Source organism: Corvus cornix, chromosome 1 (genome assembly GCF_000738735.6).
Source record: "Corvus cornix cornix isolate S_Up_H32 chromosome 1, ASM73873v5, whole genome shotgun sequence".
NCBI classification, from domain to species: Eukaryota; Metazoa; Chordata; class Aves; order Passeriformes; family Corvidae; genus Corvus; species Corvus cornix.
In genome coordinates this window covers 91,251,195-91,276,014 of record NC_046332.1, presented here as the reverse complement: position 1 = coordinate 91,276,014, position 24,820 = coordinate 91,251,195, and the positions used below count along the sequence as shown (strand labels likewise).

The 24,820-nt window shown below is 41.7% G+C and overlaps 1 protein-coding gene across 1 annotated transcript in view; it reads right to left on the bottom strand.

The window, feature by feature from the left end:
* SH3RF3 (SH3 domain containing ring finger 3) overlaps positions 1-24,820 on the bottom strand; it is a 119,396-nt gene that overhangs the window by 10,020 nt on the left and 84,556 nt on the right. Inside the window, exon 9 of the mRNA XM_039549452.1 lies at positions 3,025-3,362. Within this exon, the coding sequence (XP_039405386.1) occupies positions 3,025-3,362 (338 nt within the window). The remainder of the gene's footprint in view (positions 1-3,024; positions 3,363-24,820) is intronic.

The following is a 24,820-nucleotide window of genomic DNA, read 5'->3' as shown; positions in this document are numbered from 1 at the left end:
GTGGCGAGTGCTGGAGCTGCAAGCCAACCTCTATAGGAAAAGTAGCGGTGCTCTGCTGCCTGCATGAGCCTCATTTTGAATGCCGTAAATATTAAGGAATGTGCTACTTCTTCCAACCTTTCAGTGCTCTGTTCCTATGTGCACAGATGGGCGTTGGGAGACAGAAAGCCAAGTACAGCTAAGTGTACTGAAATGCTTTGCAGCTTTTTAAAATTTCATCCAGCATCTGAATCTGTTTATCTAACCTTTTTTTCCCTCTCCTCCCTTTTCTTTCTCAGAGAATTGCTCCTACTGTGCGGATGAAATGCATCAAAATGCAAACAAGCAAAATATGGAGCTGAGTGACGTTGAATGCAAGTTGCTCCATTGCCAGATGTGAAAAGAACAAGTGGTTTGAAAACCGTAATTTGTTTTAAAAAAAATATAATTTGGTACTTCTGAGAAATTTGATGATTTAATGAGCACAGATGGATGTGGGATGAATTTCTAGCAGACAAGTGTTTAATGTATCTGCTCAGATTATTCCAGGACTAAGCATTATCCTTCCTAGTGCATGAAGGTAATTAATATTTCCCATTATGGACATGAAAAAACCCATATGATCAGTTAAGGAATGCAGATACACCAATGATATGGAAGTTAATTCATAAATCAATTAAAGAATCTTGCCTGCTGTGTATAATTATGGTTACTTCAATTATAGCTTATTTTCAGATATAAGACTCAGGAATCAAAATACATAAAATCAGAGTAAGTTCCTTATCACCATATACTGCAGCTGGAAGTATTTACTCAGTTTTAGCACTCTAAATCTATTTGCTCCTGAATCCAGCACAGCTAAGAGAATGCAGGTAACCTTTGTCTCTCTGGTTCTATTCTGCCACTTAAAATAGTCATCAGTTAAATGTTTCCCTACCTGGACCACCCTCAGGTGGACTGAGAAATTTGTAGGGTATGGGACTAGCCCTGGCATATTAAATAATGTGTCTAGAGTTCTCTATAGTAAAGCTTTGAGAGCAGTGTATTAACACCCAGCTCTGGAGACATCAGAGGCTGTACTCCCCAGCTTCTTTTCACGGTTACATTTAACTAAAGGTGCAGCAGCCCACTGATGTAGTTACACTGGTGCTAAATCTGGTTTATATTGATTTAACTTTTCTTATAGCATTAATCTGAACTGATGTAGACCAAATTAAGTGTGCCTAAATAGGGATTGGTTTTTCACTCCTTTTACTAAATTGCTTTTTCATGGATTTTAAGGGCAAGAGACTACTGCGGTAGTCTGCTCTCACTGCCTTCATTACGATGCTGAAGGACTTGCCTGTATTTATTTCTGCTTCAAGTCTAACAGCTGCACCTGAACAAAAGCATCTCTTTTGGAAAAAAGGCCAAATCTAGTGTAAAAATATTCCCATGTCTGTCCTGACTGCAGTCTCCTACAGACTGTTACCATGCCATTCCTACACTCTTTACCAGGTCTGCCAGAGCTCACTGTGTCTCTCATTGCAAGTATATAGTTTAAAATCTTCCATTTTTCTTATGATGGTTCTCTGAGTCCACTTTGCATCAGATTATCCTCTTCTGAAATATACTGTTACTCTGCATTCACATCACCAGAATTAGTGATTGAATTAGTTCTGTAGCAACAGACCTGCCCTACCCATCACCCACATCCCACTTCACTCCTCATTCTGCAACAGGAAAGGTTTTATGTTGACAGTGCAGGTTCAGGACCCCACTCTTGTTGGGCTACACTACATACATTAATAACCATTTTCTAGTGATTTCTGATGTAGAATTAGATTTGATGCCAGTGAATTAATTTTCAATCCACTTAGTATCTGCTGGGTTGGTTGTGTACAGTTTGCTCAGCAAGAAGTTTTATGGTAACAAACCAGAAGCCTTAGGAAAGTTTAAATGTATTATGGTGTCGCTGTCAGCTTCTCAACCAAATTCCAGCCTTCATTCAGGAAAACACTGTATAAGTTATGGATTGTCCTGTAATCTCCCTTATTATGCATCATCTACTTCATGATCCCAACTGGATTCAGGGTCAGGTGGCTTGCCCAGTCCATTTCCTTCAGTCTCTTTCATACACTCAGACAAAACTAGTTTCTTTCCAACTTCTGTGATTTTAATGTTATTTCAAAATTGCTTTAAATACCAACTCAAGAGTGTTCCCTGAACGGCTCTTTGAAAATTCTTCAATGCTTTTGTGAAAAACATGTTTTCCTCAATCACCTTTTGAATGTAAAGTATTTCAACAGCACTGTAGCTGTGTATTATCTATTCCCTTCCCAGTTCTCAAACGGCAGTCTTGTAGAAAACATTTATCTGAGCCCAGTGTGACTCTGCACGTGGATTTGAATTGTCTCTTTTCTGCATCCCCCTACCTCTTTTCTGGTCAGTTACCTCTCTCTCCACCTGCTTTTGTGTTTTGGTGTTCCTATTCTTTTCTTTTCAGGTTTGCAAAGTCAGTTACTCCAAGGTACCAAGGTGCAGAGCAGGCTGCTGAAATGAACTCCAGAATCACCAGCACATCCCTCTCTAGAAATGAGCTAAATTTTTGGTAACAGGTCACTGAAGATGGCCATATCTGTAAGTATTCTAAACAAGAAGAATTTGAAACAGTCTTTGGTATTGCAGAACAGGACATGTCCAGATGAGACATACTATATCAAGTCCTTAAGCGAAAATACAGGAATCCCATTTAGAATGTGGCATTTGCCAACAGCATTTACACCATTTGGGCTGAGAAAGCACTGCTGTCCTCCACATTTAGACCAGGGCTCTACAGTGTCATGGACAGGTGCTCTTAAACACTTCTTTAAACCTGCATGGTGTATCAACTGATTTTCAATGGGACAGGGCATGTAAGCCCTGTCTTCCTAAAAGACAGCTGAGCCACCTACAGTCAATCCATAGAACCTCAAAACTGCAACAACCCTTGACCAAGTTAAACTTTCATCCCTCCTCCAAATGCTCCCCGTGGATGCAGACAACCTCAGGAGAAAAACAGCTTACCTTTCCCGGGGCAAAGGCTTGGGCTCTGGCCGAATAGCTGCCATGGAAGAGAGGGGTGGCCTGGCAGGTGAAGGGATGGAAAAATTCAAATCCAAGGAGCCTGTTTTCCTGTGCAGAGGCTCCAGCCCCATGGCTCCTTGCATTTCACTCTCGATAGGGCATGAGCCAGCTCTGCCGTGACTGGAGAGGGAGGACAGCTCAGGCCCCACTGCCCCTTGCAGAACTCCTTCAATGGCTGTCTGGGGGTCATGTGTGGGGGACACAGATGGTGGGGAGCGTGACTTCTTTTTTGTTGATGCTCCTGCTAGAAGTTTCAACAGCCCGCTCTTCTTCTCCTTCTGCAAAGGAACCAAACAAAACATGGGCAGTGAGGAGACATACCAACTCCCTTTGCTTTTGTTTTGGAAAACCTCAGTGTCGAGAGGCAGGAAACCTCTCAATACGGCCATAGAAATGGATCCAGGTAGAACTTGAGCTTCCTGTAATAAAGATCCTATGAAAATCCCTCCCCATCAAAAAAGGCTTCAACTCAGTAGAGCAAGGACCAAACATACTGCAAAGATTACCCCCATTTTCAAATCTATCCAGGCAGTGATCATGTGCCTTTTGAAAGAAGGAGTGCAGCTACAGTGGTACAGCAAAGCTACAAACTTCCCATGCAGAGAAAATAGCAAGGAGAGCACTGCCTCTCTCTTCAAGGAGAATCCTGTTCCTCAATAGAGATATATCCCACAAGTGAAAAATCAGGACCCATGGCTAAAAACCTCTGCTGGGAAGCACAATGGGCTGAGGAGAGATTTCAGATCCCAGCCCACTGCAAGAGAAGCATTCATTACTGCCTTTTACTACCTGATGCAGATTTACAGTAGGGAGAATGGAGGCACAAGAGTCGGGTTTAATGCCTCTTTCCAGAATGTGCTCCCCTTTACATCCTGCATCACACAGCAATAACTATTCGTGTCTCCCTCCTAGAAGTGGGTCACTTCCCCTCATGTGTTAAGGTAAAGGTATCACCTTGATGTTTGAAGATAGACCACAAAATTCACAATTGGCAATTGCAGTGGCAGTGCATGGGAGGTTTCAAAGTTCTACAAGGGTTTCTGACACAGAGAAATGAAAAGATGATAACAGCACCCTTTCAATTAATGGGGGAAAAAAAAGTTTAGCCTGCATTACTGAGGAAACACATCTGACCTTTTGGATTTTATAACAGTGTACGAAATCCTGCTGCACATTTACCTCAAGCACACACAAATACCCAATACTGTCTTTGATCTTGAAAGTATTTTGGCTAGAGGTTTGTATGTAGAAGCTGGCTATCCTCTGGTACATGCTCTACAATGCTAGGTTAGAGTTGCAACCAGCAATGCTGTGCAGTAAATTTTCCATTTTTAAAAATGATACAAGAAGTTCTGAAAAGGCCTATTAGATTTCTTACTCTTTTGTCAGAAGCACAAGCCATTACTCAAACTATCTTCAGAGACTCAAAGCTGTGAGGTTTAGCTGGATTTGATAATTTGCTCAATAATAGGATCCCAGGGGATAAAATCAAACCCAGAAATGGCAAGACTTATGGAAAAGAAACTATCTCTCTATATTTAAGCAGGAACACTCATTGGAAATATAAGCCAGTAATTTATTTATTCTCTGTAGACAAAATGTCCCATGCAAGGTTTAAAATCATGCTCTTTTATGTTCTGACTGCTGAAGTAATTTCTCAAACCAGCTTTAAAGAATAGAAAGGATACAATAAAATAAATAGAAGCTTTTAAAAGATGCTTGGATTTACTACAGTAAATGTACTAGGAGTATCTGGTATCTCTGCTTCCAAAGTTCTTGTTTGCACTCTTTAACTGCCATGGACCGGTAAGAAAACAGAAATACCTTAGATGTCAAGATACAGAAGAGATAAAAGGAAGCACAGTTGTCACAGATCCAAAGTCCACTGATTTTTGAAGAGCAGAGTCTGAAATGTGCATCCAGATCCTGGTCTCCTGCATACCACTGGTTATGTCTTAAAAGAGTGTTTTGCACTTACAGGATGAAAGGATCCATCCTGTGAAGATGTTCACCCAGGCAGAATCCATGGTGGCTAAGGGAGCCTGGCCATATGGCACCAGCAGGTTAAAAAAAATTAAATAAATTCCCCTGGAAACAACAGGAAAGCAGACCAAATGCCCCTGATAAATATCTTCTTTCCCTGATGGGAAGGGACTGTATGGAAATTGTGCATTCTGCAATTCACCTGAAACACCAGAAAAAATGCTTCAGTTTTTCTCTTGTTGTCTAATTAAGAAATATTGTTGTTGTCATCATTATATAAAATTTTTGCAAAACTCTTCTTTCCCTGTGGCACACTGAAACAACAGCTCTAATGATCCCAGCATCCTGTGTCAATATGTATTTGAAGGTGTCCAAAGGTCAGTGACAGAATACAATAGCCATTGTGGGGCTCTGGAGAAACGGCTATTGTGCAGCAGTGAGCACTTTGAGCCTCTTTAATTGGCAGCCTTGCAAATGCAAAGTAACCATGTGAACTAAAGCCCTGTATAACGAACAATTAATATTCCTATGTGGTAGCAGCTTTTCTAATTTTTGCTTCTAATTTAAATACCTTGGCAAGCTTTCATTAGAAAAGCCTTGTGCAACTTACACCATTTAAGGCACAGAAGCAAAAATATTTGGAATAAAGGAGGTGCATACACTCACACCCGCCTACACATTAAAAAGCAGATGAGTCTGACAGCCATTCAATTTTGTTTACAAGAACGGCTTCCACTCTTCAGGGTTAGCCCTGGCATAAATTTCTACTCTTAAGCTACTATCACTTAGATAACAGGAAGCTATAATGAACTTGCTGATCTACCCTTTGTTCTACTTTAATAAAAGGAAAAATAAAGAATTGATTTTTAGCCCCCACTGAGCAATTTACTAGACTTCTGAAACTAAGATCTGTGGTCTTGGAAGAGAGAAGATGACTTAATTCAATTGCTAAGCCTAGTCAAAACCTGAGCAGTACCATCCTTCCAGTCATGGCCTTGGGCAAGATTTAAGAGGTGACCTGATACCAACCACTTTGTGTGCGTGCAGATTAGACAATATGTCCAGCTCTTTCTCCCTTTGAGTCTGGCTCTCAGCCTTCTGCTATCGCTTGGCCAGATCCTCTGCTGATGCGATCGGAGCATTTCAAGCAAAAGAAGGACTGTCAGGAAGTGATAATTTACTGTGATGTCTCTCATGAGAAACAGATCGGGTTTGAACCTTCTGTGATCAGCAGTTCAACCTAAACCACTTCATGCCTCCTCCCTCTATCTGTAAAGTGGGACTAAGTTGAAACTCCTCCTTGTGCTGTGGGAATTTGTTAATGATTCCAGTGTTACAAAACTCTATATTTCTTTGGGAGCAACCAGCTCTTTTTCAGGGCTTTAATATTAAAAAAAAAAAAAAAAAAAAGGGAATGGGGTGTTAGTATGCAGTCCCAGTAGTGATTTATTGCAAATGTCCAAGTATTATGAATTCATTTAATATTTAGTGTAATAGCAGCCATCCTTCACAAGAAATTAATATTTATATGTCTATTCAAGACAGTCCTTCAGCAGTTTCACTGTAAATCAATGAAGCATTAACGGGCATAAATGCTGTAGAGAAATCTACACTGATTGGTTACAGACTCCATTGCTTTTGAAAAGAGATAATAAGTTTACAGGGGACATATCTGATGACTTTCAGAAATTAAGTTTTTGAATTAAAAGAAAGATAGTTCACTTTTTTTCCATTCACAGATGGTTGTTTTATTGTTTTCTAGGAAATCTGTAATCTACTGAAACAGCTGTGTAATTATTGAGTTTTCTTTGTCTAGTAGCTACATTTCCAACTGACTGCAAACTGTGTTTGACATCCCTACCTCCTGAATCTGCCAAGGTCAGACCTTCACATCTGTGTTGATGGATGGATTCACAGTGTGGACAGCACTTCTCCCATCTCCTGGTTACTGCCCACATGTTTAACTGAATTTAAATCATCACCTTTGTGTTGCCCAGGTTTTATTCTAGGACATTCAGTGTCAAAACTTCCAAACCATTAATTTCAAAAGGATTCAAAGAAAAGCAAAAGAACAAGATTAGCCCTTACAAATAAATTCCAGGCTGCTTCTAGTTAAGAAAAAAAAATGGACTGGGAATGCAGACAGTATAGACAACTCAGAATTTTTTCTCTGGCAAAGCTTACAGTGGAGGCTCTGTTCCTATGGTGTAGCATGAAGGAATCTCAAAGGAAATCAGTCTCTAGCAGCACAAGGATGGGATGGGCAGCACTTCTGTGACCCTGAAGCATACCCTTAGGGAAGCCAGCACTTGGACAGGTGTAAGTTCCTCTCGTTATGCCACTGCGAGAATGTTTGGAAAAGTGAATACCGTCTGAGCTTAAGAACTCACGAAGGATTAGATCAAAATTAAAGTCTGAGATATGTAAATGTTGAAATATTTTGCTTCACAGTAATTGGGGATGATTTTTCCCCTCATTAATAACTCACTTGAAGATAATAACTAGCTCTTCTTTCAGCTTCAGAGATGAGATGAGCACAGAATGCAGCTACTTCATTGATGACTGAGTGATAATGGAGTCCCCAGTCTGCAAAGCAATAATCATGCCATAATCTAAATACCAATTTCATGTACTGGCTATATTAATATAGATATATTTTTTTAAACCATCCAAATGCACAGAACATTCTGGTTTAGTTTTCTTCCTCTGCAGCTCCTAATACTTAATTTTCTACCTCTCCAGGTTCATTAAACAAATGAGGAAACCTTACTGCAGCTGATAGAAAAGCTGTCTCCAGTCACTGAAATGAGGTAATTTCTCATGCAACACCAGTTACATCAATAGATAAGAGAGCCAGAGAGAGAAGAAGAGGTTTCATTTAAAAATGAAGAAAAAAGAAACAAAACTGCTTAAATGCCGCCCTGAGCCCTACGAGGGCTCAAATGCCCTCACAAATCAGGAACTCGTCTATCAGTCAGTACCCCCAAACCACCACTTTTTATTGCTTGTTTTACTTGGTCAGTGCTTGTTTGAGTAAATTTAAGTTAATGGCTGGAAAACAGTGCATTTTTATTCTCATTCCATTGTGGCTACTGGTGATTGATGCTTGCATTGTAACAGTAGGTTGTATTTTGGGTTATGTCTCAGGAAAAAAGCTATCTGGGTTTTTTAAATCTGTAAAATTATTTGACTTCAGATTTTAATCTTTCAAAAAGCCCTGCCAACCCCCCCCCAACCCAATATTGTCTCAAAGGAAAGCTTAAGGTCTGAAATGTCTTTGGATATGTATTTATCATTTGCAACTTGCCACTATTTCTCATGAGAAATCGATGACATGCTGAACAAGACAACAGCAATTACTTACTACACAATTTCTTCTGATTTTAGGGAAAGACTAGTTTAGTATCATATACTGTACGGAAATACTTGCCAAAGATTTAGTTTTCAATGGAGACAACTGTTCCTGGCCACAAGTCTATTATTATAATCTCAGTATACATGTTACATGCCAAGAAATAAAAAGGATTTTAGGATGACAGTATCTTTAGCTTTTAAATTCCAGTGACAGTAACATGCATACAGATGTGCACAAAAATATTAGACTTATTTATTATTAATTTGAAGATAGATACTATTAAAAACAGGGGAAAATAAGTAAAATGTCTTGCTAGACCTGACTGGGAATTTTAAATGTTTTGAGAACAAAACTGAGAATAAGAAATTAGCGTTCAGGTCCCAATACAGCAAAGCACATAGGCACTTCATCATGTGCTCTTGTTGAACTAAGGCAGATGCAAGGCTCTAGAGACTACAAAAAGAGATAAAGAGGGAATCCAAAAATATATTTCAATATTCAATTTAGATGGAATATTAGATCTTTCAAACACTGGAGCAAAGTTAAAGGCTAGCTCAAAGGGAAAAAAAAAAGCAACTGGAGAGGAAGCAGAGAGTCTCAGCTATCATCAAGCTTCCCGGAGGCTGCCAAATTCAGAAAAGGTAGAAGGTAAAAGGGACTCTAACACGGTTAATGGTGAATGAGGGACAGATGACTTGCTACACTGACACTGTAGCAGTTTTAGTGCTACTTTTTCATGGGAACAGCTGAAACACAGCACAGTGGAAATGAGAACTACTGCTGTGATGAAGTAACTCAAAATCGTGTACAGATAAACTGAAATGCAAGAACACCACCAAAGAAGTGATGAAATCATGGTTCTCATGAAGACTGTGTGACATTTCCACTTATTTCTAAGCACCCACCCTCTCTAGAACTAAGATCAGATGGATGTGTTTTAGTCCTAATTTTAGTTCACCTCTTCCTTCTAAGTGTGAGCAACCTCTTTGGTACTCAAAAGGAAGCAGCAGGCGTGGTATCCTGGTACATTTCACATTCAGCTTCTTTCTTTGCTCAGCACTTCGCTGCATTTTGATTATCCTACAACAGGTAAGGGAAGTTCGGCTCAAAGCACTGAGATCTCCCCTCTGCTCCCCTCTCCTGCCCACCACACTCCCTACATAGAGAGGCATCAAGTATACTTTCGGGATGCTCGGAAAGCAGAAAACTGACAGGAAATACTGACCTACAGAATCCCTTCCTGCAGAGAAGGTACTTGGGAAATGGATCAGTTATCTCCCACAGTACAAGAATTAGGGGGAACCTAAATGAGATTATCAGGCAAATGGTTGAAACTAAAAAATAGGAAGCACTTTTTCACACAACACATAATTAAATGGGGACTTCATGCACATAGTATTGTGGAAGCCAAAAGTATGAAGAGGTTCAAAGGGGATTAGACAAATTAATGGAGAACAGACCTAGCAAGGGCTATTAAAATAGTGGTATGAATCCAAACCTTCAGTGCTTCAGTAAATCCCAACAGATAAATGAAACAGTACTTAGAGCATAGACAGGGTAACTCCACCTCACTATAAAGAGATCGTAAAAACAGTAACATTCTCAGAATTATTGCTATGGTAAAAAATTTAGGTATTTTGGCAAAAGCTTAGGAAACAGGACTAAACCGGGAATGAGCCCTCCCCTGTGCCCTCTCAGCTTTGGGAAATCAGCTGTTCAGAGACTTCCTCAGCTGCAAGGGTCTGAGAGAGGGCAAAAGGCAGCCATCAGGATGCAGTGTCAGCCAGGGAAGAGACACAAAGGGTTGGGAACTGCAATCCCAGAGCACTTTCACAGCCCTGCAACTGCTGTTTGGATTCCTCAACTCCATCTCTGCTGTGCAAACCACAGATTGAGGGCTGCTGCACTCACATTGAACCAAGGAGCCTCACAAGTACCGGTGGCAGGGCTGACAAGGCCCTGTTCTTTCTTGGATACCAGTTTGCTTCCTAACCTGACGTTGCACTGCCTTTGTACATGCCAAGGGCTTCCTTGCAGCAACCACGGGGGTCTCCTACATTATGATACACCATGTCTTGAAGACCTAACCTAATCTGAAGCCTAGAAATGTTACACCTTTGTTTTAATACAAATCAAGGTGCCTAAATGATTTAGGCAACTATGGAAGACTAACTGTACTTTCTAGAGAATTTATACAAAACATCTGGACAGACCATGAGCGTTCTTGTGAAATTCTAGGTTCATTTATTCAAACTAGAGGATAATCTATCACAGCTTGACCGACAGCACAGGATTCTGAAATGAGAAAAAGATGTACAAATAAATTAACTGCTAGACAAACTGCTTAAGATTAATGTTTCTAAACAAGATGATTTAGACTGACTGGTTAGCTTGCTGTTCCTTGTCTCTCATAAGGAAGTGAAAACGATTTATTGGTCCTGGGAAGCACTGGGAGCAACACTCTCATTTTGCAGAAAGCCAGAGCAAGCTCACTCACTGAACACCTGAGTGAAAGAGAATCAATGGCAGAAGTCACAATGTGCTTCGACATACTTCAGTCTTATACGTAGTTGGCTCTGGCTCTACCCATTCACAAGGGATAGATTTTGTTTCAGAAGCAAACAGTTAAAGTTGCTTGGCCTTGCTTTGTAATCTTGTTAAATGACAGGCAAATGACACTTGTACTTTTATGGAAAGCAGAAACATGAGGGTAAATGGTTTGGATTAGTGGCCATCTTGTGCCTTATCCCTGATGTATCTATCTATTCCTGCTTGGCTGATCTTGTTCCAGCAGCTGTGCCACCTCAGGCTGTAATTTCAGCACTTCCAACAAACTACATGGTATTGCGCTGGTCTGCACTCAGAGGGAAGATTGCTTGTGGAAAAATTAGGTATCACATGAGATATTCTTCTCTCAAAATCAATTCCCCATTGGAAGAGAAAAAAGGTCTGTCTGTGGACAGTGCAAAATTGCCAGAATTTGTGTGTACTAGACACTGGAAGACATTACAGTGAAATAATTCCTTCCAAGGATTAAACAGTTCCTAAAAGATGCATTTAGCTGGAGACTGAGGAGTCAGTTGAGACTGGCAGAATACATCATACCTGCATGGACTGCAGCCTAGAGGCGATCAAAGCAGAAGCTCCTCTTGCTTGTATTTCTGAAAATTATATGGGTTTTGCACTGCTGCTGGGTCAGCCTGGACTGAGTGAGGGACAGGAATGAGAGAGGCCCTGATGGTCCTCAGATGGTCTGACATTTTAGAAGCAGGTCCCTCACACAATCAAAGCCACAAGCATGAAGATTTTGCTCTCTCTGAAGGCTGACCTCCAGTTTTGGCAGCTATCACAGCATCAAATCTGAGTGAGCATCCCCCAAAAATTTCTGATTTATTTCATGCATTAAAAACATCAGGCCTTGTCCCTACTCCCTCTTACCATCATGACAGTGTATCTCAAACAAAGCAAGTGATACTACTAACATGCTCAAGCTGATGGCTTCTTTTCTAGGCTTAAGAGAAGCTCAGCCTCTCAGCACACAGGGGTGTGCAGGGAGTCACAGCTGCTATTTTTCCACGGGCATCACAGGCCCCGCTGGGATGTCTCTTGCATAGGGACAGAACTGTTGTCCTGCACATTGATGTGTAATCACTGAATATAATCACAAATAATTACTGAAGTGCGTAAGCTTTGCAGGCAAAGCAGCTGAGGTTTCTGCAACCTTCCCTGTCAGCTGTGTGACAGGCATTTTCACTCCTACTATGTTTCCAAGCAGCCCCGTGAATTACTCCTAGGACACACTAAGATGACTGAAATAGTTTTCTCTCATGAAGATCAATTGATCAAGTATACTCTCTAAAAAAATGAAGAAAGAATCCCAGAATAATTTTAAATTATTGCCAAGAAAGTGGCTTTCAGTGTCACAGGAATGACCAGGCATGTAAATGACAATTTCTTTGATAAAGTCACCAAGGAACTGTCACTTTCCAAATGCCACAACACTTGGGTTAAAATTACTAGTGAGCTTTGCAAGCAAAAAGCTTGCTTTCTCAAGTCTTGGCAGCACATGTCATAAGAGCATCCTCTCTTCAGCAAAAACTAATATTTCATCTTTTTTCCTAGTTTTATCTTTTTGCTGCTTAAAAGAATACCCCCTCCCACATTTGCTAAAAATACCTATCTTGGTTTGAAAGACAGGTGTCTGCTAAGGAAGGCAGAAGCCTGCCTTGGAATGGCAGATGCAACCCCTTTCCCTCCTAATTATTATAATTTTGAAATCAAGGGGCTTTTAGGCAAAGATGTGGGAAATAGGAATAACAGTTCTTTACTATTATATATCTATATGTGTATAACCAGTCAAACAAACAACAGTAACTATGGCAGTACCAGCAAACAATCACAAACCCAGTCCCAGCCTTCTCGGCTGTCAGGCCCTTTCCCCTCGGGTGCAGTTCCGCTCGCAGCCGGCAGGGGCGCTGGCGGCTCCCGGTGAGCAGGGCAGGTGCGATGGTTCCCCCGCGGCTTGCAGGGGGCGCTCCGGAGCGAGCTCGGGGAGCACGCGGCACCGGTGCCCTGGGATCCCGGGAGGGATGGAACAAAGGCTTCACAAACCGCTGGGCAGCTGATCCTGGTGTCCGGCCGGACCCTCGGGAACAGCAGGCTGGAACGGCAGAGACGAGCACAAATCCCGGGTGGCAGATGCGATGTATCCAAGCGGGGAACCCCCCGGAGGTCTGGGCAGGCTGGGAGAGCACGGCTACAACACAGCAAAGGCTTGAAGCAACAGCGGGGGCAGGGTGGCCACAGCCCGGCTCCTAGCGGGGCAGGGAAGGCAGGCTTTGCGATCCCGGGGCTTCTCTAGCAGAAGGAAAAGCAGCCGAAGAAAGCAGCCTCCCTCTCTGTCCGAAGGCTGAGACCTACTGCCCACACACCCAGGTGAAACAAAAAAAGTAGCCAGCTCTTTTGTTTTTCTGAAGTATCTGGCCGTTTGTTCCCATAGCAACACATATGGGGGAAATTCCTTTAACATGGGGAAAAAAAAAAAAAAAAAGAGAGCTCCTAAAACCCCAACATTATCCTATACTAAAGACGGGTCTTTAGGAATATAAAATTCCTCTTTGTTAAATTAAAGTGCAGAGCAAGAAGGATCAGCAATGAAAAACAGAGCTAACCAAAAAGAACGACTAGGGCATAAGCAGGGAAGGGGAGTCAATAGGACTGTGGGGTTTCATTCGTTTTGTACTAACCCTGGTTTTACTTTGCTATCCTGTCCCTCCATTCTACCTTCCCTTCATTTGTCTGTTTAGTCCTCTTCTTTTTCCCTGACACATGACCTGCAGGTATGACCATATAATGAAATGCAACTGAGTTACACCGATTTAACTAATTACCGCTTGTCATGTGTGCCACCTAAGCCAATGTTCTCCATTGCCTCATCCTACCCCAACTATGAGACAAAACATGTTAGCTCAACTGTCAGGCTTAAAGTGATTTGGGTAACCCAAGACGTCTGAGGATATTCTTTATGCCAGAGCTGACAGTAGGGTAATATCAGTGATGCAGCCACTGAGAAGCATCTCATATAGGCTACACACAGAGTCACATCTGTAACCTCAAGTGCTCTCCGAACACAAATTTGTTGCATGTCTGGATTGTGCTATGCAATAAGGCAGTGACATCTGGTTGGTGTTTTCATTTGCAACTACTGCAGAAATAATTACCAATGACAGCACATATACAGCATATTCCTCTTCACTCTGCTAGCTAGTTGACTGATGAAGAAGAGGCCAGTGTGACCTGAAATAAATGGTGAATCCTGACAATCATTGGAAAGAAATGGTCAATTTTAACACGTAAGTTAAAAATGCTTCTGTGGAGATGTTGGGCAAATACATCTCACATCTGAAAATGATGGAAACTATATAAAGATAAAATCACTACTGCACTGGAGCAGAAATGACAGCTTTGTCATTCCATCTCTGAGCCTGCCTACCACAGTTGAAGATGAAAAACCCTTTACACAAGTCAGATAATGGTGCAAGACTGCAGGGGTTGATTGACAGACTGGCAGACTTTCTTATTTTTCATTTTAGCAAAACAGAATAGGCAAACACTAACTTAGAATTGTCCCAACCTCAATTTGATCCTGGTTGATTGGAATGTCTCTGACTATAAAGATAACAGAATTAATAGCCCATTAGTTAAGCAATCACAACTTCTCTTCAAGGTCCTCTACTATGATTACTTTGCTGTATCTGACAATCTTCCCAGAGCAGAGTAGGCAATACGATGAGTATCTTGCACAGGTTTGTTTCTTTCAACTTCTTCCTGCTAGAACAGCAACATGTGTGTTTGAGGAGCCCCTTCCAGTCTCCTTCTTTTTAACTCAGCAGTATTCATGCAAGAATTCCAGCTATAGATAACCAGATGCTACCAGTTGCTTTGCAATGTCTTCCAGTTAATGATTTTCTGTCAAACCAAGAGGACATTTCAAGTATGTGCCATCAGGGCTTGTCTCAGTCCCAGTGCTAGTCAATCTTTCCATTAATTACTTGCTGAGCGAGCTACTGAGTGTACTTCTAAAACCAGCAGTGGGTACTGAGCTGATTGAGTCCACAAGCAGTGTTCTGGTTTTACCTGGGATAGAGTTAATTTTCTTCATAGTAGCTTGTATGGTGCTATATTTTGGATCTGTGACCACACAAGGGTAATAACACACCCTGTTTTAGTTAGCAAGCAGCCCTTGCACACTGTTAAGGCCTTTTCTGCCTCTTGCCCACCCTACCAATAAAGGGGCTGGGGGTGCACAAGGAGCTGGGAAGGGACACAGTGGGGACAGCTGACCCTTAGTGACCAAAGGGATATACCAGACCGTATGGTGTCATGCTCAGCAACTGAAAGCCTGGGGAAGAATTAGGAAGTGGGGCACATTCACAGTGATAGTGTGACGGAGCCTGGCTGTCCGAAAGACGGCTGAAGATCTGCCTGTTGATGGGAAATGGTGAGTGAATTCCTTGTTTTGCTTTGCTTGTGTACACAGTTTTTGCTGTAACCATTGAAGTGTCTTTATCTCATTCCATGAATTTTTTCACTTTCATGGATTCTTTCTCCCTTCCCACTGTGGCAGGGAGCAAGTGAGTGGCTGTGTGAGTCTAAGCTGCCTGCCAGGGTTAATCCACAACAGTAGGATTAACCAGGTAAGAATTCAGAAGAATTTTCCTAAAATGGAGAAATTATCCCAAATCACCATAATGAAATCTGCAAAGATAAGCATGATATGCAACTTTTAGGAATGAGAAATCAAATGCACAGATACAAAATGAGGAGTGACTGGCCAGCCAGCAGCTCTCCAAAGGGACATAGAAGTTACACTGGATCACAAACTGGGAGTGAGTCAAGATGCTGCGGTGAAAAAGAAAAACTTCATCTGTGAACTTACATATAAGTCATAGAAAGTGCTTATTCCATCCTAATTGGCACTAACAAGATCTCAGCACTACTCCACTCTGGGACACTGCTTTTAAGACTCCGTCAAGCTGAAGACTGCCCAGAGGAGAGCTGCAAGTGTAATCAGAGGCCTCGAAAACATTACTGTGAAGAAAGGCTGGGAACTGGGCTCAGTGAGGTTGAAAGAAGAGAATTCTCAAGGACTAAACACATTATTAGTTCTCTAACATGTGAAAGGCTGTCAAGAGAAAGCTGATCAGCAGTTCCATCTGGAGCAATATATGAAGAAGCAAGACTGAGTTATAACCATAAAAGATTCGTGAGGGATAATGGAATTTTCTGGCCCGAGGAATATGAAAGGACAGGAATGGATCATTCAGTGAAGTTGCAGAATGGTCTTAGTGGAACAATTTCAAGAAAAGTCAGACATCTGTGGTGGGTAGTTGGCATCCACCTGACTTTCTCATGGCTAATGAATGGAAATCCACCCCAGGCTTCAGGGCCACCATCCTTACTACCTCCCCTGTGCCACTGTCTCTGCTGGCCAGTTGTATCTCTCAGCCAGGTTCACTCTAAGTCTGCCAGCCAGGAGTATCTGGCTTAGACATAAAACCTGTCCAGAAAAAATTTTAAAAGTTGGAAAATCAGTTTCCTCTTTTATGTCCTGATCAAAGCCTAGCTTATGCATTTCCCTTGCCACAGCAGGCACCATTGCGTGGATAGGATCTGCCTGCCTGACCTCCTCCCTCTTCTGTCTCAAAACTAAAGATATGAAAAATAACATGATGTTGTACAGGAGGGAATAGAGATCTCTGAGGTCATAAAAAAAGCCAGCTAGTTCCATTTTAAAATATACTAGTTCTGGACTGATCATGAATTGGGACAAAAAACTATAGCACAGGAAATCTACTTTACTGCAAAATAAGTTGGCAATGGACTCATATTAAATTACTTCTTCTCTCCCTGAGGCATCTGGTGATGAAGCCCAACGACAGTCTGCTTCTAGTGTGCTGAATACAGTGAGCTAGGACTAAAGTATAGTATTACAGATTCTGCTGTCTTAACTTACAGTAGCATGTCAGTGAATATGAACCAAACAAAATATATGCAAAAAAAGGGAAAGCAACACGTTGAGTTCTGCCTTTATAATAAATTGCTTTTTAGAAGGTTGACTGCTTGACAGACTGTATTAATTGATTACAGGCAGCCTGCAGTTGTAGTGTCAGAGAAGTGACTTTTGCATGGTATACTTTTTGAATTCCTGAGACTGATCTTTTCTCCAGAGGGCAAAATAACAACATTTTTTTTCAGTCCTTCAGAGACGAGTACTGACTCCATGTCTTCACTAGGTCCAAAGGGAATTACTAGATGCTTGAGACATTCAGTCGAAAAAAATAACAACCCAGACTGACTCTAAAGTGGCTTTACCATTTGGCAAAGGAAAGGCCGAGGGCTTGTGAATCTTTATGCTGCTTCTGCAATAAGAATAATAAACAAAAGTGTACAAAATATGATAAATATCCCTTTGCTGTAACTTGGTTATGCCCTCAAGTTACATAACAAAAATAGAAACATGCCACAGATATTTGTTGATTGTTGTAACATGCTATTCCTACAGTATTGATGTTTGTCAGAAACTGCAATTTCATTTAGTTTACGTAATTCTTGTAGCAGAGCTTGCTGAAAGATTTCTGCACTGATTGTAGATATTTTAAACCACCTAGGAAAAATACCAGTACCCATGTGATGAGAAAAAGAAACACGGGCACTGAAAAGTTGATTAGAGACAATTTTCACAGGAAAGTTCAGGCTTTGTCTCCATAAAAAACCTGCATTGGCACTTGAAATTCTTGTATCTCAGTGAGTAATCTCTGTTGCATCTTGGTGGTTTAAGACTTACTGCCTTGTGAATTCACAGTTGGAAAACCACTGAAGAAAACAAACGAGTCCTGAATGTGTGGGATGCCAAGATGCCACCAACTCTGACACACTGCAAGTTGTTTCACTATTTTCAAGGCATCCAGCTTCCTACTCTCTTTTTCTGCTGGAATGGTTTCATCCTGCATGCCTTCCTTCCTGGGAGTGGTGGGGTAGCATCAGCTCATGCCAGCTCTGTGTGTTACTGCTTCAGGCAGAAAGGAAAACTACAGGGACAGGAACGAACAGAATTCACACTCTGGGTTTTTTAACCCATGCATGGGAATTGGGAACTTAATGTCATGAGGGAATGAGAGATCAAAACATGTTCTTCAGGAACAGGGCAGGGAGAGGGCAGAAGCCATGAGGGGATGCTCAGCTGCAGAGATGTGTGGTCTGGGGTGGGATTGGCCCCTATGATCCTGCAACAGGCGGAATGTGTCAATGTCTCTCACTGATAGCACAAGAGCACTTACATTTCACCCGACTAATCCAAGGACGTACTTGCCATCCCCACCCACAGCCTGGCCCCATCCAGCCATCTGGTCCTGCATGATTTCTTCTGCAGGCAGGGGAATGCCATGGGAACGCCAGTGCTGGGATGCTCACACGCAGACACACACTCGCACACACATACGCCTCCAGCCTTCTGCTTCCAGTGCTCCCTTGCATGCTCTTTCTTTTGTCAGTTCTACTTTCCTCCTCAAGCCTACTAAGGATTTAGCAAAAGCTCATGGGACCTCTGTGCTATAAAATTAGGTCTCTACAGGTGCCAGGAGAATGCCGTGCCTTGGCATCCAAACAGCTTCATCTCCAGTTAGTAGATAAACTGAGTTTCCTCTTGAAGTTAAAGCACTCTCCATCTTCTCTTCCCCTGGATCCGCTTCCCCTTAAGGCCGCAGAGTGCAGCACAGAACCACTCAAAAGAGTGTTAGAGAAATCCACTGTGGACACTTGAGAAATCCTGTGACAGCACTGTGAGGCAGATAAGCAGAAGCGGGGGGAGAGGAGAGAAAAAAGGAATAGCTTTCGGAGACTGCTTGGCAGCAAAGTCAGCGCTTGAAATATCTGTGGGGAGTTTGAAAGCATTTCCTAACATCAAAAATGTGAAGAAGAAAAAGAAATTTTGATCAATGACTTATTGCCCTTGATCTAAGCAAAAAAATCCCAGCCAGTCAGAAATAACAGAAATCTGTTTTATTGTAAAGCTTAAGTTTTCTATGTTTTGACAGCTGGGGCTCATGCTTTTGGCTGGGTTATTTGCCAGCCTTAAAATATTCATCACTGAGTTGCCAGGTTTTTGTCCTTTCAAAATTAGCTCTAACGATGAAGGAGAAGGTGCTGGAGAGATTTTAAGCAGGAGTTTTCTGCCCTAAAACCGAACTTTGTGGCCTGAATTCACATGACCAGAAGAAGAGCTTTCCACTCCCTGGCCAAGTTTCTGGTGAATCACTTGCTGGTCACTGAGCCAAGATTCACTTTCTGGAGCATGGGAAGTAGTGGCTCATTTGTGATGAAGACAGCCCCCTTGCCTTTGTTGAGAGGAAATGGATTAACAGTATGTATTCTGTGCACAAATCTTGAGAGAACTGAGCTAAAATATTCCAGACTAAAGCATCCTTACCAAGAAACAAACTGGAACACATTACATGGAAAAGTCAAAGCTGATTCTGAAAATGATCAGTGAAATGCTGGTGTTGGTGGCTCCAGGATCAACTCAGATGTCTTACAGAGTACTCAGGAAAATAAGTGTCACAGAACTTATTATTTTTGATGCAAACCTTCAGATTACTGTTCCAGTGTTGCTTCCTCTTAATGCATCCTACACTTATTCTAAGAATTCAAGTCAGGCTCTTCTGGTCTCGTGCAATTTTTTTATTGTTATGTCTTGCACTGTTTTCATTTAATCACTTGGTTGTTATCATTCCATTTCATACCTGTGCAACTTAGTGGGCTTTCTTAGGTGAACATAAGGGAAATATTTTTCCCCAAATTGAAAAATGTTAAATAATTTCATATCTGCTAGGAAGACTAAATTCCTCTTCCAGAAACTCAGGGTCTGTCCTATTGACTTTTTATCTGAAAAGCCTGCTTGCATCAACTCTGTCCTTAGCTTCCTCTACTCATCCCAGGTGACCACCATTTTTGTCACATCATTTTATATCTACAAAGTCCTTGCAAGTGCTCAACACTTCACTTTTGAGACTGATCTTTCATTTTCTGGATAAGGAATTAAAATGTCTTTGGGGATATGAAGTGATAACAAATCCTTTTCACTCAGGGACAAGTTAATATGAGAAGTTGCAATGCAGAGACTAACAGTAAGTAAAAACTGAAATTGCATAACTGTGTAGGATCTGGTTCTTCAGGCAGTTTCAGGTCTACCAAGTGATAGCTTAATCGGACAGCTGTAATACAAACTAAGGTCAAAGAGCATCTCGGAGTTCATGAAGCCAAATTTCTAAAGGGCCTTAGATCTAGTCTTCAACTCTACATAAAGCCAGGGTGGGTGACTAAGTGTGCAGGCAGGAGGCCTGCACTGAGGGATGCTGCCAGGTAGGACTGAGCTGCAATTTAGGAGAAAGTAGAGGAAGGCACTGACAGGAAGAGGGAGTGGTGGAGAGGGAAGTCTCTCTGGTTATGTCTATTCTGGCACAAAGGACAAGGTCAGGATTTAGCAACAAACCTATGTCTGCATCCAGTAACCTTTGTGGTTTGGCTTATATCAATTTCCTGCTCTGCTCTGCACTGGTGCAGCCTCACCTCAAGTCCTGTGGGCAGTTTTGAGCCCACAATATAAGAAACATAGAAAGCTATTAGAGAGCATCCAAAGAAGGGCTATGAAGATGGTGAAGAGCCTTGAGGGGAAGTCATGTGAGGAGCTTCTGAGGTAACTTATCTCATCCTGGAGAATGAGAGGAGACCTCACGCGAGTCTACAACTTCCTCATGAGGGGCAGTGCTCTCATGATCTCTTCTTTCTGATGACCAGGGACAGGACCCGAGGGAACGGCCTGAAGCTGTGCCAGGGAAGGTTTAGGTTGGATATCAGGAAAAGGTTCTTCACCTAGATTGTGGCTGGGCATTTTAACAGGCTGCCCAGGGAAGTGGTCACAGCACCAAGCCTGACAGAGTTCAAGAAGCATTTGGACAATGCTCCCAAGCAAACGGTGTACTTCTTGGAGCTGTCCTGTGCAGGACCAGGAGCCGAACCTGATGACCCTTGTGGGCCCCTTCCAACTCAGGATATTCTATGATTCTATGAACTAGCACTCTCCCAGGACAATGCAGGAGCATGGTTTGGGCCACACCACTTATCAGGACTGTTCTTGATGAGCAGTCTGGATGTAGCCACCCTATTTTGGGCAGAGAAAAAAGCTTAGAAGCACGGATGCAAGTCATGAAGGGACATTTGCAGTGCCAGAAAACAGGCCTTGGCTTGTTCTGTTTTGCCATGTAGTTCTCACACCGGCCTCATGCCAAACATACTGTATCATTTGAGGAATGCATTTATTTTGAGCAGTACTGATACTTGAGAAAGTGAGTGACACTGGTGAAAACAGACAGATGTTTACTCATTCAGTCTTCACATGCAAAACTGTTGGTGTGTGTTCAAAGTAATTTTCTAAAGATGTATCTCTTCTTATCTTAACATCAGGAAACAGCAGCCTAGTGTATGTTCCATTTGTTGTGACTTCTTAATCTAGATCCTCTATATATTCCAGGTTCCTAAATTTAAAGCTGCAAACAGACTTGTTCTCTCAGCACACTTATAAGAAATGTTTAATTTTACATTGCCAATTTTCAAATATTTCAATATACTCTCGCTAGGTAAAACAGTAAGGAATTACTGTAACTCAGTGATGAATTAATGACTTACTTGATAGTGCAAGCTCTTATTTGCCTCTCTGTCAGCTCTTGGGCCAGACATTTTGGAAGGGTTTAATCAAAAGCCTCATCAAAAGCCAAATGAGTGGATTTTAAAGAAAGTTTAATTACAGTGGTCAAGCCACCCAGCATGATTTGCTTGATTTGATTAACATAATGAGGAGCTCATTTAATGAGAAATGCATTAATTCATTCAAACAAGTGGTTTTATCAGTGGTATTAAGCACCAACCCAGATTATGTACAGCAGAAACTATTATAGCAAAAATTGAGCAAGGTCAAAGCAGTAGTCATACTATAATTATAAGCTCTCAGCTGTAATCTACCAGTTGAACTTGAGTAGTATTCACCCTGCCCAAAAAAGCTGCATCCCTATTTTAAACAGCCCCCAAACCATGCAGTTTTGCTCCAATTCCACAGCTGAGATCTCCATCTCCTTCTTTCAGATATTCAGAAGGTTTGGGGACTGGGACTGAATTTTCTGAGTTTCAGATGGCTACATGTGCAGATACTAGTAACAAATGACAAAGAGCTCAAAGGAACCCTGCTATGACTACATGCCCTTAAAGGAAACGGATGTTGTCCATTTGCTCTTTGTTTTATCTCTCTCCTGACCCTGTGATGTCTTAGGGATGCTCCCATTCCTAACCTGGCATAGAGTGACTCTGGGGAAAAATTAGTATTTTACTGCTGGGGAAAGAAACTTCTTTCTTGCAAAAAGAAGAAAAATTTGCCTCAAGTGGGAAGTTTTTGAGAAAAAGAAGAAAGAGTCTCCTTCACACTTTCCTTTCTTCAACTGCCTTCTTTAGATACATTTCACATCCTATATTTCAACTTCCTCATTTCAGGACCCTTTCCTGTGGGCTTTGCACAGCACCCTTCACCTGCATGCCCCACTGGCACCCCTTCTCTGGTGCTCCCTGCTCTATCTCCCAGCAGCTGCCAATGCTCTTCTCTCCTCCGCTGCCCTGACCACCGTTACCTCTTCGACTTCTGCCGTGCTCCCTTACCTGTACTCAGGCCACTTGTTATTCCTGCAGCGTTGGCGCTACCCCTGCGGGAGCCTCCTTTCCTGCTGCTTCCTACTGTGCCCGTACAGCACTGAAATTTCTTTGATTTTCAAGTGCTCTACTTCTCAGCCTGCTTGGCTGCCAGAGTACTTTCCAAGTACTGTTGCACAGTGGACTTAGGCACTATCTATGGCACAGTTTTTCATTAGCTACCATCAGCAGCCGGTAAAGGAGACGGTACTCAAAACTGTTCCCTAAACAGGCAGGAGGCTGGTCACGGAGCTGAGATGTGGAGCACAAGCCCAGTTGCAGATGGGATCCTCCGGGCATAGATGCATACCACCAAGCGAAGACTGGCATGGAGGTGGAATTTTACCTCCTGATTAAGTCAGCAGGAATATGATAGGAAGACACTATTATTAGGGTACCTAAATGAATGTAAGTACCAAGGTTAACATGCAGCTTTCGAAGTTTGGATCAAGATCTTCAAGAAATAAGCTGAAGCAGAGAACTAAAGATGTCAAAAAAAAGACCTAAGGATTTATTTGCTATATTAATAGAAAATGAGCAAGAAAATCATTCATGCTGATCTGAAACCATACTCCTTGGGATTATTTCTGCCAGGAAATGTGGATTATTTCCACAAGGAAATGAGTAAAAGTCGGAATTGGAGTCCTTTGATTTTAGAGAAATCTTGGGATCTGCCTATATGTGACTGCTGCACACCAAGAGGAACCCGTGATATTGGCATACAAACATTCGCACAGAGGAAAGCATTAACAGTGATGGCTGCACCAAGCACTCAGCAAGACTATTTCCACAGTGAAATTGATTCCATCTTGGAACAAGCAACACAAACAACCTACATGGACTCACTGCAGAAGCTGCCCCTTGGTGTCATATTTAGTATCCCTAAGTGGAATCTATGTGGGAAATCATAAAACATAAATTCTTAGAAGATCATATCTTAAAACACTTTTCCTCACTATCTCCCAGCCCAGCCTTCAAGCAGACAATCAACATTGCTAAAGTTATAATCTGAAGAAAATTCCCCAAGGACCAATATATCTCACTATACTAGAGTGATAAATGCAAAAATTGCAGTTTATCTCCACAGCCCTCAAAAGAATCATGAAAACCAATGGATCCTCATCATGTCCATCCCTGAATGCAAACTACTTATGTACTGTGTGCCCTCTGTACCAAAGTGAACTCACACTGACAATTCCTGCATGAAAGAAAACCATGGTTAATAACATGAAAATGTCTCCTAAACCAGTTATTCTCTGATCATTCAGCCTTTATCCTCAAGCATATCCTACAAAAGACACTGGAAAGACTAAGCCAGGATTAAAGTTAACAATTTCATGGGACACCAAAAATTGTTGATTCTAACAACAGTGCGAATTTTATGGCACATTACAATTTACATCACATATGACTTGCTAATCTCAGTTTCTCAGGAGATAATTACCTTCCATCCTGTGTTCAGTAGAGCTGAAGATCTTATTACCTCTCCTCTTACTAACTTCCCCTCTGTTCCTTTCATCTCAAAATACCTGACTGATTAATATAATGAAACTGAACTCAGAAAAATTGTTTCTGATCTTTGCTTACCTGGCAGCTTGCTAGCTATGTCCCTCCTTCTGTTTTTTGCTCCTTGATCTTGTCTGATTTTTTCCTAATATGTGTACTGATAACAGATACTGCCTTTCTCCACAGATACTCCCTCTGAGTGTTATGACACTTTCCAATTTACCAAAAAACTGCCCAACCAGCCTTCACTTTGAAAATATCAAGCACTGTTACAGATATGGTCCCAGTTCCAACTCACAGATGCCTTTCTGAATAGTTATATGGTTTTCAGTCTGACATTATCCAAGCTCTCAGTTGCTGCAAAGAAATATTTGGGCTTAGCAAAGAGTAAGAACACAACTTATCTGGCCAAACATCAGTCACTATTTCTAAAAGGAAAGGAAACACTGCTACTTCAGATCTTTCTAAAAGAAAGTGAACTATAACATGGACAAGATTCAGGAATATGTTTTTCAGCTGGGGCAGTTATGTATTACCCAGTCAAGTCATAAATGAAAATTTTTATTGTCACTTCTCTCTGGTACTTCCCAGATAGTGAACTGG